This window comes from Podarcis gaigeae (assembly GCF_964106915.1).
Source record: "Podarcis gaigeae genome assembly, chromosome: 6".
NCBI lineage: Eukaryota > Metazoa > Chordata > Lepidosauria > Squamata > Lacertidae > Podarcis > Podarcis gaigeae.
Window position 1 is genome coordinate 50931584 of NC_139682.1, and position 16942 is coordinate 50948525.

Genomic DNA, 16942 nt, shown 5'->3' on the forward strand with positions numbered 1-16942 from the left:
CTCAGCCAAAATACTTCCCTAGCCTTCTCATTCTTCTCTTCCAGCCAGCTTGCCCCAAGTCTTCTGAGACCAAGGCCAAGTGGGAGTATCTGGGATGGAAATGAAGTCCACAAAGCTTTTAAAAGCAAAACAAGACTTTTCCAAACTTAGTGATTAGCATTCTTCATAGGATACATTCTTTTATATTTGGGTGTAAATGAATTTGGCATTTCAGATTGGACAAGTGGGATGTTAGAAATGAATTAGAATGAACAGGAAGATCACTTAATTAATACTGCAGGAGGTGTCCATTCTATAAACAGAAAACAGTGGATATGGAGTTCACGAGAACACACTTGAACAGGAATGACAATACCACTCTGCTCCTTCCATCCTAGATAAGAAGGCTTCCTCATCACACCTCAGTGTGATCACGTTTGTCCTTGCCACATCACAGGCAGGGTAGGCAAGGAAATGGAGCACAGTGCATAGCTTGTAAAATGCCATTGGATGAGATTAGAGCAGGATGGGGCAGCAATGTAAACAGGACAAGCTTTGTAAACACAACTGCAGCTGGGATAAATTTAGCTGGTTGGGGTTGCAGCCATAGCACTGCAGGACACTGTGTCAGGGCATTCTTGTTAGGAGGGGAAACTGGATAAACAAACACAGCTTGTCGCTTCTTCTTTGCTTTGTCCCTCAATTGTGTCCCAACATTGTTATTCCAGTTGGACAATTGTGCCGCACACTGAAGGAACCAGGCATAAATTTATGGGTATTTTGATGTCCTCATCCCTTTACATTACTTGTACTTATGGATATTTGCTTATGAGTGTGGGTCCTTTCTGGCTCTCCTGAGAGCCGAACTGTGCCCACCAAATGTTATCCAATTCAAATGCAATCTCTTGAATGTTCAGGAGTGTGTGCAATCTGCATACTGTGTGTGTATTTTATGCATGGTTCCTTAAATATGTACACTTGAAGGAAGAAACTCTTGAGCCAACACCAGGAGCAGGGGTGGCAACTTGAGTAAAATATGAAGGGGCAAGTAAGCCCCGCCCCGCACAACTGATCACATGACACAGTGCACACACACTATTTGAATGGCAATGCCCATAAACTTTGAGGGTGCCCAGCCCCCTCAAATATTTTATGGGGGGGCTGAAGACACCTTGGCCCCTATGAGTTGACTCCTATGACCAGGACTATAATTAAAACACACAAAAACACAAACAGACAAACTCAGAAGTATGAAAATACCTTTGAACATTATGCTACATTGTAAGGGGAAATATATTCCAAGAAGTATTTGGCTGCTATAGATGTGTGAACTACAAAGGCCTTTAACTTGCTATCTCAAGATATCTGAGGGTCTGTCTATGTTAACTTATAGAGAGAACACTTCAATTCCCAAGCCTTCATTACAAGGCATTTTGGAGATGAAAGTCTTTAGAACTTTCTGAGTATGTTGATAACTTGCACACATACACTCAAAAGAAAAAGCCAGATAAATTTTATCGGTTTTTACTCTGGAAGCAATATGCTTTAAAGCAAGATAGATATATATGCAGTGTAGTGCTGGTCTATGCTGCAAGGCCATCTGATTTTCATTTCTTATCACATGGATGCCCGCATTCACCATTTCAAGCACATGCATTCTCACACCTACCTATTGGCAGAAAAATCTGCATACCCATAACATGCTGTCCACATTTGATATAAAATCCAATGACATGTGACATTTGGAAAAGGTCACTTCTCCCCCCAGAATTCATAATCCTGCTCCAGCCAAAGAATCCACAAGGTCATCATCTCTTCAGTGGGTCTATTGATTCCTCGGGGGGGGGGGATGAGAAATGGGATAGGGATTTCTTTATCCATCCGGCAAAAGGGGCTGAGGATGGAGAGGTTGTAGGATAATTACTAGGAGATGGGGGAGTTGCCTGTTAGTCTGATGACAGCTTCAAAGATTGCATGAGAGAGGATAATTAGCTGAAAACAGTTCAAGAGTCATGGACTCCATATAGAGCAGGTATCAACTACATGTTCATATGGAGTTATGAAGTAAAGGTCAGGCAAGAGGGGAGAATGGTTTTGCACTTGAGTCATGCTTGTGGACTTTCCATAGGCATCTGGTTAGCACTGTGAGAATAGGATGCTAGACTAACACGCTTGGCAGGCTTCATATAGCTTGCAGGCCAAGGCCCATGCCTGACCCTAGAGTCGATTACTGCAATGCATTTACAGGTAGTTGTCTTTGAAAACAGTCTTGAAACTTCAGCTTGTCCAAAATGAGATAGCTAGATTGTTAACTGGGACTGGCCTTTCTGATCATATGTGAGTATTTGTTGTTTGTATCTGTCTGTCTTGTGACACAATGGAAGAGTGCACCTTTTGTTGTAAAGTCAAACCTTTGGAGAGTTACAGTGCCTGCTGTGGCTGTAGAGACCAATGCAGGAGAGACACGTTTTATTGCAGGTAGGACAGATGAAGGCATCTGGTTTTGCTGCTACAGGTGCATCATGGTGTTTCTTTTATCTGTGCTCATCCCAGTAGTCATTCCTCCTCTGGTGGCTGCTGTGGATACATGAGCTAGCTGACTCTAGGCATTTTGATCATCTGCAAGGGATTGCCATACGGCGGGGTTAATGTTGTTAACCTTCATATCTCATTTTCAGACATCTTTGTAACACAGAGTTGGTCTGGCAACAGGCCTAGTGCCTGAAGCCAGCTCCCTTTAGAGGACGTCCTTGGGGATCCTGCCATCTTCCATTCTTTGGACATGATCAAGCCAGCATAGACATCACTGAAACAGAAGCGTGAACATGCTGGGAATGTGGGCTTGGGGGAACACATATTTGTTTGAGACTCAGTCCTGGAAGGCATTGAGACGTTGCTACTGTTGGGTGTCAGTTGCCTACAACTCACTTCCATAAAGCAGTGTGCTCAATGCTCAAGCCTGGTAGACCTTCATCTTGCTATTAGTTGTTAGTGTCACATTTTCCCATACCCTTTTGGAGAGGTGAGCCATTGCCCCAGCTGCCTTGCCAATACACTTGTCCAGCTCTGTGTCGATGGAAAGTGTCAATGGAAAGGTAGAGCCCAGGTAGACAAAATAGTTTACCATCTCAAGAGCGTGGTCACCAGTGCTGATGTGTGGAGTACTTGCAACATCCTGACCCAGGAAGTTGGTCTTTGTCAGGCTGATGGTGATGCCAAACTAGGTGCAGCCTTTTGCAAAACAGTTGATGAGTCTCTGTAGAGTGGTGTCAAGGCTGTGTCATCTGCAGACACCATCTCTCAGATAAGAACCTTCCACACTTTTGTCTTGAACAGACCCCTGTCAATCCTTGAATGAAAGTATGCACCACCTTCAATTGAGCTGAAGGCATAGGAGAGCAACAGTGAAAAGTATATGCCAAAGAGTGTTGGAGCAAGAACACGGTCCTGTTTCACACAGCTATTTATAGGGAAGGCGCCTGAGGATACTTCATACTGGACAGTGCTGTGCATGTTCTCATGGAAGGACACAATCATCTTGTGGAGCTTAGGTGGGCATCCTATCTTGCTGAGCAGTGTTAAGGGTCCTTTTTGGCTGACAAGGTCAAAGACCATTGTCAGGTCTATGAAGGTGATGTACAGGGGGCATCTCTGCTCTTGGCATTTCTCCTGGCTCAGTGAGAAAATAATGTCAACTGCTGACCTGAACTCTAAAGATGCATTATGACTTGGGATAGGCCCTGTCAGCGAGTAACTGTAATCTGTTGAGAACTATGTGGGCAAAGACTTTCTCTACAGTACTCAGCAGGGAGATACTATGGTAGTTGTTACAGTCATGGCAGTCGCCTTTGCTATTATAGAGGGTCAGAATGCCGGGGTTGTGCAAGTCTTGTGGCACGGATCCTTTCCCCCAACTACTCCCATGTGAAGAGTGGGTCAAATTCAAAGTGCTGGTTTTAACGTTCAAAGCTCAAAATGTCTTGCGGCCAGATTCCCTAAAGATCAACTCCTCTTACACTTACTTACACTGACCCTAGGACCTTTAGGAGTTCTTCTCAGGGTGCCAAATGAGGTATGGTGGGTGGCTGTCAGAGAAATGGCATTTTTATTGGTGATACCCAAATGCTCTCCCCAGAGAGACTCACCTGGGGCCTATGTTATGGTCTTCCTAGTAGCAGATGGCGACGTTTTTATTTTCCTGCTTTAAGATCTTAAGTGGCTTTACCTCAGTTGTGTGAGTGTAAGTTTTATTGTTGCTGGATTTACTTATTTATTTTAATACCATGGCAGGCTTTATTCCACTTAATTTTTATGGTTTTTAGTTTTTATTGTTAACTTCCCATAGGACATTGTTAATTGGGTGGTATACAAATGATGCAAATCAATCAGTGGATCAATTTATATAGTCCTGGGTTTAACCACATGCTCATGGTGGTTGGATGAACATAGCAGTTGTGGCTTTATTACTATAGAATCAAGAGTGTGTGACGAACAGCCACCTGGACTGCAATTTGTTTTTCCTTAGCAATTGGTTATTGCTACAGGCAGTGGTAACCCTAGCTCTCTTGTCTCTTTCCTCTCCTTTGCATATTTTTGACTCATGCTTCTTCCATGAAGCTCAAGGATATTGTATCCTCACAATAAACCTGTAGATGTACTTTAAATTGCATATTTGTGATACAGGTTTATGTGAACTGATGTCATATTTCTGGTGTGTAGTCATGAGCAAGATCAGCCCTCATAATCACATAGCTGTCTAGGTTTGCATACAGCCAGACTGAAAGTAAGTACATGACTCCTGGGGAGGGCAGTATGGTCAGGGTTCCTGCAGAATTTGAATGGACTGTCTCTTACTATGGTACCAATCTGCATGGCACAGTTAACAGCAACTCAGAAGCTGAGCGGTTCATCAGCATGCGAACTTCCTGGCACGTTCCTGTTGAATGCTGGAATGTATAGGAAGCATACAGAAAAGGAAGCCCAGTGTGCCATTGTACAACCTTTCAGTCTTACACTTAGAGAAGCAAAGAGTGTACTTCTTTAGCTTGCTCCTCATTCTTCCAATGTGCAGCACAAATACTTGGGTATCAAGCAAAATGCCAGAAATCAAACACACTGCAAGAATGATTCCCAAATAAATGCAACGCCTTTATGGAAGGCTCAATTTGTAGGCGATTAAGCCATATAACAACAGTATGCTAGGATTGCTAGATTTTGTACCCATCTTTGCAATCAAAATGAGGTCTAGTAATTAGAATTTTGAAGGTACCAGAACAGACATTCTACAGTAAATTTGCCTACCATTGAAAGACAAAAGGCTGGATTCAATTATAAAGGTGGGCTAATGGGAGCCAGTGCAAGGAGTTCTGCTAGTGCAATGGAACTTTCTCTCCTCTCTTCTCCTCCCTCTGCATGCCCCACAACCTAAATTGACTAAATGTGTGTTGGGAGAACTCCCAGAACAGCACAGGGAGAGGAGAGGGGAAATTGTTTCATTGGGCAAACTGAAATGCTTGTGCTGATGGAATGATTGGAAAAGTGTGATGATGAATTTCTCCCATAATGTTTGTGCTAAAATTGGATTGTAATTTAAATTGGATGGTAATTTGATTAATTGTAAGAATGCCATTAAAATGCATAATTATCAAAACAGATTTCAGAATATCCTTTTTACCACAACACACTGACTGAACCTAGCAGAAGGGCCCCAGTTCCAAAACTAATCTATGCCTACTGAATTATTTTGAGATATCTAGTGGGCATCCAGGAAAAAAATGCAGATTATAAAACTGGTTTATTTCTGGATTGGGAATTGGAGAAGTTTCCTACTCCCTAATTACAAGCCACACCATTTGTACAATTCTTAAATGTCTTGTTCTATGTCTTATTTTCCTCTTGGCAATAATGGAGCAGCTGTATGCTGTTCACGTTTACAAGTCTAGATCAGATGTAACACTTGCTGAATTTAAGGGTTGCAATTGGGAGTATACCTCACTGATTTTCAGGCCATCATGTGGGAGAGCATTCCATACTCCTATTGAGGTGACTTTTCAAAGCAGAGAGGACTATTGCGGATGTGGCCCTTTCGTGCTGTCCAAACCACTGTGAGTTATGGCTTCTCCAGCCTCTAATTATGCAGTCAGCCCCCAGTCGCCTGTTCCTAACGAGGCTGACAGGCTAATCTCTCAAGAGCCCTTAATGTGTTATCATCTCTCGCTGGGTGACCTCATATTTCTAACTGCTTTGGTGGGGGGAGGAAGGAAAAGTGTCGTCTGCTCTCCCCCCTCAACATAAGCCCACATCCTCAGGCTCATCTGTTCAGGCAAGGGAGATCAGCCCATCCATCACCTACCCCGTTGGGCTATTAGATGATTAAAGGCATTTTTTATAATATTTGGGCGAGTTTTCAAAGCTTCTTGCAAAGTGTCTGATTAACACCCGTTTTAACCCCTCACTGGTCAGATTGCAAACCCCAGGAGCAGGGGAGATGCACATGGGCAAGACTGTTAAGAGATGCCTGCCTTCAGCAGCATTTATTTTGTCTGCTCATGCCCAGATCACTGACAAGGTGTGATTCATGGTCCCTGGACACCTGCAGGAAACAGTTCTTCCTTGCCAACTGGGACCTGGTGGTTTATGAGGTTTTAACGGTTCCAGGGGACAGGAAATGGGACCCTGGTTTGTTATGCAACAGGCTGTGCAGGCGCTGATTATGTCTCCTCTTGGTAGCAGATCCATTAGTTGCCCTTAGGAGCAGAGGGTCAGGATGGATTGCAGTTCTGTGACCCAGCAAGGAAAGCAGCTTGAGATGTGAACACCACACAGTCTTTGGCATTTTTTACCTTATCCACATGCCTACCCTTGTGCCCATTTCCTAGGTTCACCCACACCTCAGGTCACACATTCCTTCCAGATCTGTTCCTTTGGGCAGTTATCTGTTGCAGCTAAAGGCATGGAGACTGGGAAAGTGAGCCATGGGACAGAATTGTGCATGGTAGTGGTCTCTTTGTCTACCAGAGCCCCCTTTGGATTTGGAACTTTCAGCCAACTCTGCTCAGGTTTTTCTCTACATTGATTAAAGTTAAGGTACACAGGGTTGTGTACATATGTGATGCAGTTGCACAGCATGTATAGTCATGATTAAGGCCCTTTGCATGGAGGAATTGTAGTCATTAAAGGGCACTGAGTAACAAACACAAAACAGTGTTCTGGAGTTAAAAGTTGATCATGTCTCAATTGTAAAAAGTGCCAATATTTTAAGAGAGAGGGTAGCTGACTTTTAAGAGAGAGGCTAGTTACTTGGGGAAAGGGTGGTTTTTCTGCTTCATGCTGTCTGTACATTAAAATGTTATGCCTACTCAAGGAGCATACAACTTTCTTTAACAGGTTTTTGAAGTGCAAAGTATATATGGGTTGAACATTCTTTCTACGGTTTATCTAGCCTTCAAGGCAAATATTCTGATGGATGATACCTTATGGGAAGCTGTTAGTTGTTGGGGGCTTTTGAGAAATGGTCTATTCACAAATGTTCCTTTTGTGCTTTGTTTGTAAGACCCCAGCACTTGAAGCAGAAGCTTCAGATGCTTAATCCCATGACGCTTGCTGAGTTTGGAAAATCTCAGCTGTTAAATGTCACTTGCTCAGTAGTAGGAGTCAATTGATTGATTGTCGTCCTTTGTGATGCTCATTGTCATATTTCATAATCTCAATTTCTTGTCAATTGATTGCCAGATAGAAGCGACAGCCAAGGAGGGCCGCCAGCGTCTGCAGGGGCCAGCCAGCGCATGGCGTTAACTTTCCCTCTCTGTAAGTGTTCCCTTCTTTTATTACTGTTGTGGGGTGGTTCAGAAAATGAATAGAATAATAGTTTGGGTAGATGATAATAGTCCTGGGGATAACTGTGCTGTTAGCATTATCAAACATGTCACATTTTTCAGGCAAGAAAAGAGAACATTTATTTTTAATAAAGGTGTTTTCTGGTGCTTGGCTGAGAATAGCACCTAGGAATCCTGGCTCCTTAGCCCTCACTGCTCTAACTTCTAACTTCTAAAAAAGAGCTGGGAATAAACTGAGCATTGTCTTGTCAATGTTTTAAGGAAAATGTTATACGAAACAGAGATATTAGTCTAAATGTTGGTAGGGCTGAAGATTATGGGTGGAAACTACTTGCAAACTGTGTTCAGGGTGGTAGGTGGGATATATTATTGTTATGGGAGGTTCAACACCATGTAGGCAAGCCCAATCAAAGCTCTGCCCTCTCCTCCTCTCACGCAGCTGGGAAGACTTCTGCCAAGATTACTTTCAGTTTCAAATAATCTCATTTTAATGCTACACGTGAAGCAGGAATCTTGGTATTCAAACCACAGTTATCAGGACTGGCCCAAGGCATTTTGCTTCCTGAGGCAAAGGACAAGATGGTGCCCCCTCCTCTTCCACATACAGAAACCAGCTGGACTGGCAGCTGATCTTACTTCAACTGTATGACTGTATATCATCCTCCACTGTGCCTGAGGCAGCAGGCCAGGTTAGGGAGACAGTTTAATTTATACAGTTCTCTCCTCCAACAGAGGGGGAATGTCTGGTTTAAAGTTGTTTTGTTTAACAATGAACCAGTGTTCATTTAAAATCAGGATTCCTGGTTTGCACATTATGCTAACATGAGATTATTTGAAACAGAAATTTATGCCAGTAGAAATCCTCATCCCAGCCATGAGGTGGTAGGGGAAGAAGGGAATGCACAACCTGAATGCTTTGCTTGGGCTTTCTATGGTTCATCCATGCCACAGTTCCTAAACCATTGTTTACTGTTACCTGCAAACCAGCCATTGCTTGGGTGGGTCAGACAAATAATTTATCCTGGATTAGACAGTTTATTTTTATCTATTTAATTCATAAAATTTATATCCTGTTGAATAGCAGAAAAAATATCCAAGTGGTTTACAAAAAAGATAAAACAATAAAATAATCACTTTGAAAATTGCAACCATAATTTAAAACATACAGAAAATAAAAGAGACTGAAACAAAATAAAATTCTTACAAACTTTCTAAACATCTAAACAATGACTGTCAACAGATGCTACTGAAGATATGCAACTGCTTTGCAGTTATGTTAACTCATGACTGTGTGTATTATGCTTATACAATGTTAATTCATGACTGTTTGTATTAGGCTTCTATTGGGCATTAGACCATACATAATTTGAATTCTACCATAGAACCTACAACAGAGAAAGCTGCTTATACTGAGTCAGACCATTGGTCCATCTAGCTCAGTATTGTCCACAGTTATGACTGGCAGCTGCTCCCCGGTTTTTCAGAATGGAACTTTTCCCTCGCCCTACTTAGAGAAACTGGAGATTAAAACTGGGACCATTTGTATGAAAAACAGATGCATTGCCGCTGATTTGTGGCCCTTCTCTTCAATTGCTCACCAAGAACCTCAGCTTTTAATTTATTAATTTTTATAGACTTCTGAGTTTCAGGAAAAACTTTGGAAGTGTATTGGAAATGTCTGATGAGAGCTAAGAATGCAATGGATGTTTTAAACAGGGCTTATAAGAACAGAGCTGCCCTTCTGCTCCTTGTTCCCCTGTCTTCTTCAGATTAATGTTATTCTTCTTTCTTTGCCCTGTGCCACAACCTTTCCATTGCTTACAACTTCTGAATGTAACAAAGCTCCATGTTATACAACAAGATTTACTTAATGCAGATTAATTGAGCAATCTGAATGCCTAATTTGCCATGCCAGGGGGGATTGGGCTGTCACGTAATGGCAATGGGTTTATTCCAGGCCTTTTTGCTGTGCCAGACATGAAGGTGGTGCAGTGAAGAGGCATTTCACCACCAGCAGCTTTTGACCTGGTGAGTGCAAACGGCAGGGCTGTGTTTGTGCTGCTGCTGCTGCTGGCTAGGGCTTAAGACTGTAGCCTAAGTCCTACATCCTGTTTAACCTATTTGTAAAACACAATTTCTACATGAAACTGTGAAATGTGATTGATCCATTGATTAAATTTATAAGCCCACCCTTCACTAAGCATTGTCAGCCTTGTTTGAAGTAGGGAGGGGGGCTTCGCTTCACTTGCCCCCTGTATTTGCATTTTACAATGAAAGCCATTGAAACCAGAATCTATTTGATGGTCTTCTCCCATAATTTAGGACATCTTTGGAAAATCCACCCCCATATTGTTCAGGGTGAAATTAGAGTGTGGGCACTAGACTAATAGGTAAACTGGTTTGGAGAGTGGCTGCTCAGATGGCTCCACCTGGTTCCTATGGCAGTGTTTTGTGTATCTTCCATCTCTCCCCCCCCCCCCACTCCAAACAACCTTTACTGGAAAGCATATGGAAAGGAGAGCAGCCGACCTTTGGCACATTTATTGACACTCCCAGAGTTCATACTGCAACTCTACAATCTTTCCCTGAGATTATTAAAAATTAATTGATCACTTTTATATCCCCCCACGGTGCCCGACACTGTCGCTGCGAGAGGGGCCAAGGGGAGGAGGGCGTGTGCAGGCGTAGCAAACACACTGATAAATGTTAATTACTCTTTTATGGCCCTTGTCAAATTCCAAAGCAAGTCATAAATTCATTAAACTCTAACGGATTAAGCACATGCAGCTTATTTAGCCGCCATAAACAAGATCATTTGTATGTTGGTTTTTCCTTTTTTATTGCTTCAGCAGCAAAAAGGAGAAAAAATTGACTCAAGAGCTCCTGATAGGTTTGAAAAGTTGGGCAGTTAATATCCTGCTGCTATTGTCTCTTATTGTTTTGTATACATATAGCTATGTACATTTGATATTTGGCATGATATATTATTACTGTCTTATTTCCGGATAACAAGAGATAATATAGTAATATACCTTTTAGAGAACCAAATTGCATTGGTGAAAATTCATTCTGGCTTTCAAGTTCTTCAGCAACAAATAGATCCAACTCTTGCCAGTTGACATTGATCCCAGTACAAAGCATGACCACCACCTATTTTGTATCTCCCCTGTCATTACACAATGTATAGTATCAATATAATATTATGGTAGTTCTGGTAAAACATGCAGCCTTCTTTTATGAAATGGTTTCTGCTTGAATTGACCGCTTTGGAAGTATGCTCAGGAACACCACATTTTCTTAGGATTCAAAACAACAGTATTTTGACTCTACAGAAATAAGATGATTTCCTAAGCTGGAGCATGCATTACCCTACTACAGGCATAAATGTGGTCCCCAGAATGTCATGAGAACCTGTTGGATAGAACACCAGTCTCACTTAATTTCATTGACCTCAGAAGAAGAGATGTTCCTAATAAGAGAAATGAAAAGCTGAGGCAAAGGCACTTGATTGAATTTGTCCTTAAGACTGAAAGCTCAGGTCTCATGGTTCAGTGTTATAGCCTGCACAGCTTGGTTCTGGTCTCATGGTCAACTAGTTGACTGGGTCTTCCTTGGAGGAGAAATGGAGCACTGCAACAAAATAAATTCAGTATACTTAAGCTCCAGCTACTGGAACAATTGTCTCTGCAAATTCCCTGGAGTGTGGATTTTTAAGTACTGACAGGAGATACTGAAATGACAAAGGATGGAACTTAGAGGTTCCAAAAGACAAGGGCTTGCTACTGAAAACAGCAGCTATTTGTTCAGGTCTCCCCTCCTCCTTAACATCTGGTACAGCTTATCCTGTGTCCTCCTGATATCATTATGCTGCATTTTCCTGTCCCAGTTCTACACGCTTCTGCCACTGGTATACATTGGGACATGAGCAAAGTTGCATTACACATTATGGAAACAGAGTCGACACAGGGCTGTCATTTTCAGAAGCAGACTTTTGTTCTTTCATAATGTGTTGTTCTGCTCTGAAATGTGACCGTTCAAGTCACAGGGAGACTTCGATCAAGCCTCAGTTGATCCTCTTTGACACAAAAGTCAGTGGTGAGTCTAATTAGCACGCCACATTATAGAAATGTATGTGAAAAGTTCTAACATTCATGCCCAAAATCACCATGTCAGCTCTGCTTTTTCAAGGCTGGCAAAGAGCTCTTATTTTGCATGCCTCAAAGTCTCAACCCCCCAAAACAGTATGGTTGCCTGGAGTTGCAAACACCTTTGATTCTGTGCATGGCTGCCCCATGTGGTGAGCTATCAAAACTGCAGCTTTTAACATCTACATGGCAAAGTATTCTTAGGATTTAGACTGGCCCTATCCACCAAGGCTGGCCATTGTGTCCTAAGAAGGGCTCTCAAAGTCTTCTTGCTTGGCTTAGGCATTACTTGAGTAGCAAGCTCTTTCTGGCTCTCTTTCTTTTAGGTGTTCCTCAGTTCTTACTCCTTGGTTCAGCTCTTGGCCCTCAGTTAACCTATAACAGATCAGCTTTGACAGATCAATCAATTTTTATTTTTTTACTGCAACAACATTATAGAACACATACAGGAATCTATTTTGCAAAACTGCAGATGTCAGTCAAAATGCTGTCTTAGATAGACAGGACCACAGCCTATCATTACAACAAGTGAGATCTGGGGTGGTATAGTGGCTAAAAGACTGGGGTTGCCATCCTAACCCACTTATCTGGGAGCAGATGCCAATGAATTCAATATGACTTGCTTTTGAGCAGATATGGTTAGGGCTGTGCTGTGTGTGACTAATCAGAAAATTTTCAGTTCAAATCTCACTTTCCCTATGAACTGACTTGATTGCATTAGGCAAGTGATTCCCCCCATTTTCTGCAGCCATCCATCTCTAATATAGGAATGATGATAGCATTGAGCATTACAAGGTTGTTGTCTACAGCAGGATAATGTATGCCAATCAAGTGCTTTGAACATCATAAAATGTCCAAAGCACATAAACACTCCTTGCTTTCTGCTTAATTATAATAAGTAGATCCCCAAAACTTCCATTGGGACAAATTTGACACCACTGTTTTCTCCTCTGTTAAAAAAAGGCCACTAATAAGCATCCAGATATGGCATTGGTCTTGGTCCTACCCATTGGTGCATTGGAATATTTGTGGGGCGCCCCTTGCCTCGAGACATAAAAATCTGCCCTCAAGTTTGATGGATTTATGAGCACAGGGGTGGGCAGTCAGGGGTTAATGGAAGAACTGTGCCCTGTGCTCAGCGGTAGCTAACAGCCACTAGCTAATAACTTTATGGCTTCAAAGCAAGGCATTTATCATGCTGAAGTTTGTTTATGCACTAGTTATACAGCACATTATGGCAGATCTAAGTTGGACTGATAAATTCTAGATGACAAGCAAGGCTACTGAATGGGGCTTTCCGAGTCCAAAAGACCAGTAGCTTTTTCCTGAACTCTGCTTCCAAGATAAGAATGTTTTCCCTCTCTATTGTTTAGTGTGCACAAAAGTGCATAAATTTAATGTAAAAGAAGACATGGATAATGTCCAAGACTTTTGCAAACCTCCCACCTTGTGAACAAGAGCTAGCAGTGTGTATGGATAGATGTGTGCATAACACACTCATTTCTGCAATACAGAAGCGGAAGTATGTGGCCAGAATAAGTACAAATCAGGCACAATTGTTTTCTCCCCCAAATGTCTCTTATTTATGTCATTTAATCTATGTGGATGAGGGGTTAGGACCAGCCATCAGGAATGTTTGCAAAGAGCAAGTGTTGAACTCTAAGCCCTTATCACAAAGCATTCCCTAAAGAACCCTTTGGAATTTTGAGTTGGCTCTGGCACTTTTTGCATATTTTCCGTTTTCCTATCAGCATGCTGACTATAAGTTAAAATCAAACCTGAAATTCCTGTTCCATAAGTGTTAATTCCAAGTATGATTTTGCTTTGCTGGAACAATTCTTGCAGAATGGAATATCTGTGGAATGCTGAAGGAAAAATGTTGGCATATTCTATTTTGGTGGAGACATTCTACATACTGCATTTTGACAAACCTAGGATTGCAACCCAGTGTACACTTTATGTACACTATACATATATGCTGTATACCAGGAGTAGCCAACATGGTACCATCCATACATTGTTGTATTCCAGTTCTTGCCAACCCCAGCTAGCATGGCCAGTGATCAGGGATGATGGGGTATAGTCCAGTCTCTGGAGGATTTTGGAACTCTGAGGTGCAACTCAGCTTGCTGAGAGGGGTTTGCATGGTGTTAAAACAGAAACAGAAGGGAATCTCCAAATTCCCACACTGTCTCGTTGCTCTTTGCCTGTGTTGATTTTATATTTGATCTTAGACTGATATTCCTAGGTTGCAGCTTTCACTTCTGGTCTCCCCTTCACTTCTCTTTTGGATCCTTTTGGGAGAGGTCATCCTTGTCTTGTCTGCCAAGCACAAAGAGAACATTGTGTAGGCTATCTCTTTTCATGTCTTAGTCTCATTGACACATTGCATTATATGGTATGTGCTTAATAAATTTCCCTGTGATATATTTACAGAAACAAACATAGGCATAGATATACTTGTCAGTGGCTTGTGTGGTTTATCATATAAAAGTGGAGTATAAAGAAATAAAGTTAATAAACTGGAATAAACACACTGGCCTGACAAGACAAGGAATGGAGATCTTGCAAGGTGGATGGAGACATGAATTCTTGGGCCCCAGCAATGGAAGAGGTAAGGCACAGTATTAGAATGCTCAACACAGGCTCTGCTTCTGTGTGGTGACTGGTACTGCAAGCAAGATCCACACTTCCACTGCGTGTGTATCCAGATTCCCAACAGTTTATGGGGTTCCCACAGTGACCCATTTGTAGATTGGTTGGATTGTGTAGTCTTCATCTATATCTATGGCAGTGTACTGATAGATGTATCCTGAACTGAAATGTTTTGTGTTAATATTTGTATACATTTGCATGTTCACCCCTGAATTGCCTGATAGTTCCTGCATGTGTGTTCCTTGGATACATAAATTTGTTCGTTCATGTGACTGGAGAGGTTTCTCTCCATAGTTGTGTATATGTGTAATGATGTGTATGGTGGGCATCTGAATTATATTGTTCTGTGAATTGTGATATGGTTACCTCCTGCTTCATGGCTGTGCACATATGTTTGTGCATGAACACATAGTCTGCTCTGACAGCGTGGTTACATTGTGTTCGTGGGTTGGTGTGCAAGTCTTTGTATGTGAGTGCCAGCCCTTGTGGGCTGTAAATCCTGCTGCCCAGCTGAGGAGGTTGAGCGGTTTATTGCTCAAGGCCAGGCCCATGAATCAGGCAGAGGTGTCGGAAGACGCATTAACTCGTAGCCTTTGCTCAGTTGCTGTGTGGTTCCAGGAGGGGCCCTGGAGGCAGCGATTAAAGGCGGCACCTTCCCCTTTCAGTTTTATGGTAAGAGGAAAGCAGTAAATTAGAGGCCCAGAGGCTTTAGGGCAGGCCTCGCCCTGACATTGCTACCTGCTGCTGCCCTGACAGCAAGCAAGTTAGGCCCAGTCCAGCCCTGGGACAGAGAGTTTTCCAATGGACTGAGGAGCGAGATCTGTAGTGTGAGAGAGCTGATTTGTAGTGTGAGAGAGCTGACTCTCCTTGGATAACTTTGAGTTTGGGCCTGTATACAGGTACCTTTTCCAGCACAACAAACATTTATTCTTCTTTACAGGCAAATACGCACAACACACAGGCAGTGCCACAAACTCTGTGTATGGTATATAAGGTCCCAAAGTGTATAAGTTTCATAACATGGGAATCACCCAGTTGGATTGGAAGTAGAAAAGCTGTACCTGTGAATGTTGACAAAAATTGTGACATGTCTTTGATGTTCACTTTGGGGACCAAGGACAGGGTGAGCTTGAGCAAAAGAATATCTTGAGAGCAAGTAGGTCCTAGGCAATTATACAGTGATATCCACTTAACCACTTCAGTATCTTTAGTTCTTCCTACAAAGGACTTATTCTCATGTTGCTATTGTTGTTAATATTGTACACATATTTTATCCTCGCCTGAATGTTTTCTCAAGTTATGGAAACCTGACAAGAGGTGCTTGGTCCTCTCCTCTTAGGATAGTTTGCATTTCCTGGTTTGCCCATTTCTGCATTCATTTAATGTTGAGAAGCATCGTAGGGAATATGGGAGACACAGGCATGTTGTAAGACTGAGAAAAATAACAGAAATTTACAGCCACACATTTAAGAGGTGACACCAAACTGTGTGCTTGCCTGCAGGACTGCTCGTGATAGTGTTATGCAACACAGTAGAAAGAAATCCATAGGTGATTAGTGAGTTGTGTGAGGGCATTGTTTGCTGCTTGGACATTTATGGGAAATTGGAGTAAGTACAGAGAAGAGGGAAAAGGATGAAAGATGAAGAATGTTAGACATATCCAGCTGAAGTTTACTTTATTTAGCTTGAAACTGACTTCCATTTAATAGAAGCTGCCTTCATTACTTAGCATGTTAAGCCTTTAGATCAGGCTTCCCTCTTGAAGAATCACTGTGGACTTTGATGCATGTCCTATGAAAAACTTGAGGACTGATTGCTTTATCGTAAAATATGATCCATTATGTGCATTATGTGAGATGCTTATTTAAGAAGAACATGATTGATTCTTTTGTCATCAAAATTAATTTCTGTGAGTCAATGTCTTAACAAACACATGGTCACTGTTACTGTGGTGTCACAACTTGTGGCATTGGTGGTGTGGCACAAGGCAGTCTGGAATACCAGCGCAACATCATGGTTCAAACAATGGCCACCTTCAACATTCACAGGGAGTTGTATCCAACACTGCAGGCATGGAGTTTTGCTCATGCACTAGGATTTCCCCTCCCTCTCTCTGTCAGTCCCCCCCCCCCATCTCCAAATGTGCTCTGGAGGGTCTTCCAACCCTCTGGAGCAGATTTTGAGGGTGCATTGGGGACTGCAGGGGAGAGGAGAAGGAATTTTTTTGTTGCACAAGTAGAGCAGCAGCAGCATTAAATATGAAGCAACAGGGCTGGAACTAAAGATGCTACAAGAAGCCTAGAGCTGCTGCCACTCAGTAACTCTCCC

General features: G+C 42.3%; 1 protein-coding gene across 12 annotated transcripts in view; it reads left to right on the top strand.

The window, feature by feature from the left end:
- RNF220 (ring finger protein 220) overlaps window positions 1-16942 on the top strand; it is a 332264-nt gene that overhangs the window by 128684 nt on the left and 186638 nt on the right. For 8 of the 12 annotated variants that reach the window (XM_083742420.1, XM_083742422.1, XM_083742424.1 and 5 more), the window contains one exon: window positions 7711-7785. The exons of 3 other annotated variants lie outside the window; for them this stretch is intronic. In XM_083742420.1, coding sequence (XP_083598546.1) covers window positions 7711-7785 — 75 coding nt within the window. The remainder of the gene's footprint in view (window positions 1-7710; window positions 7786-16942) is intronic. One more of the 12 variants, XM_083742413.1, reaches the window with a different exon arrangement.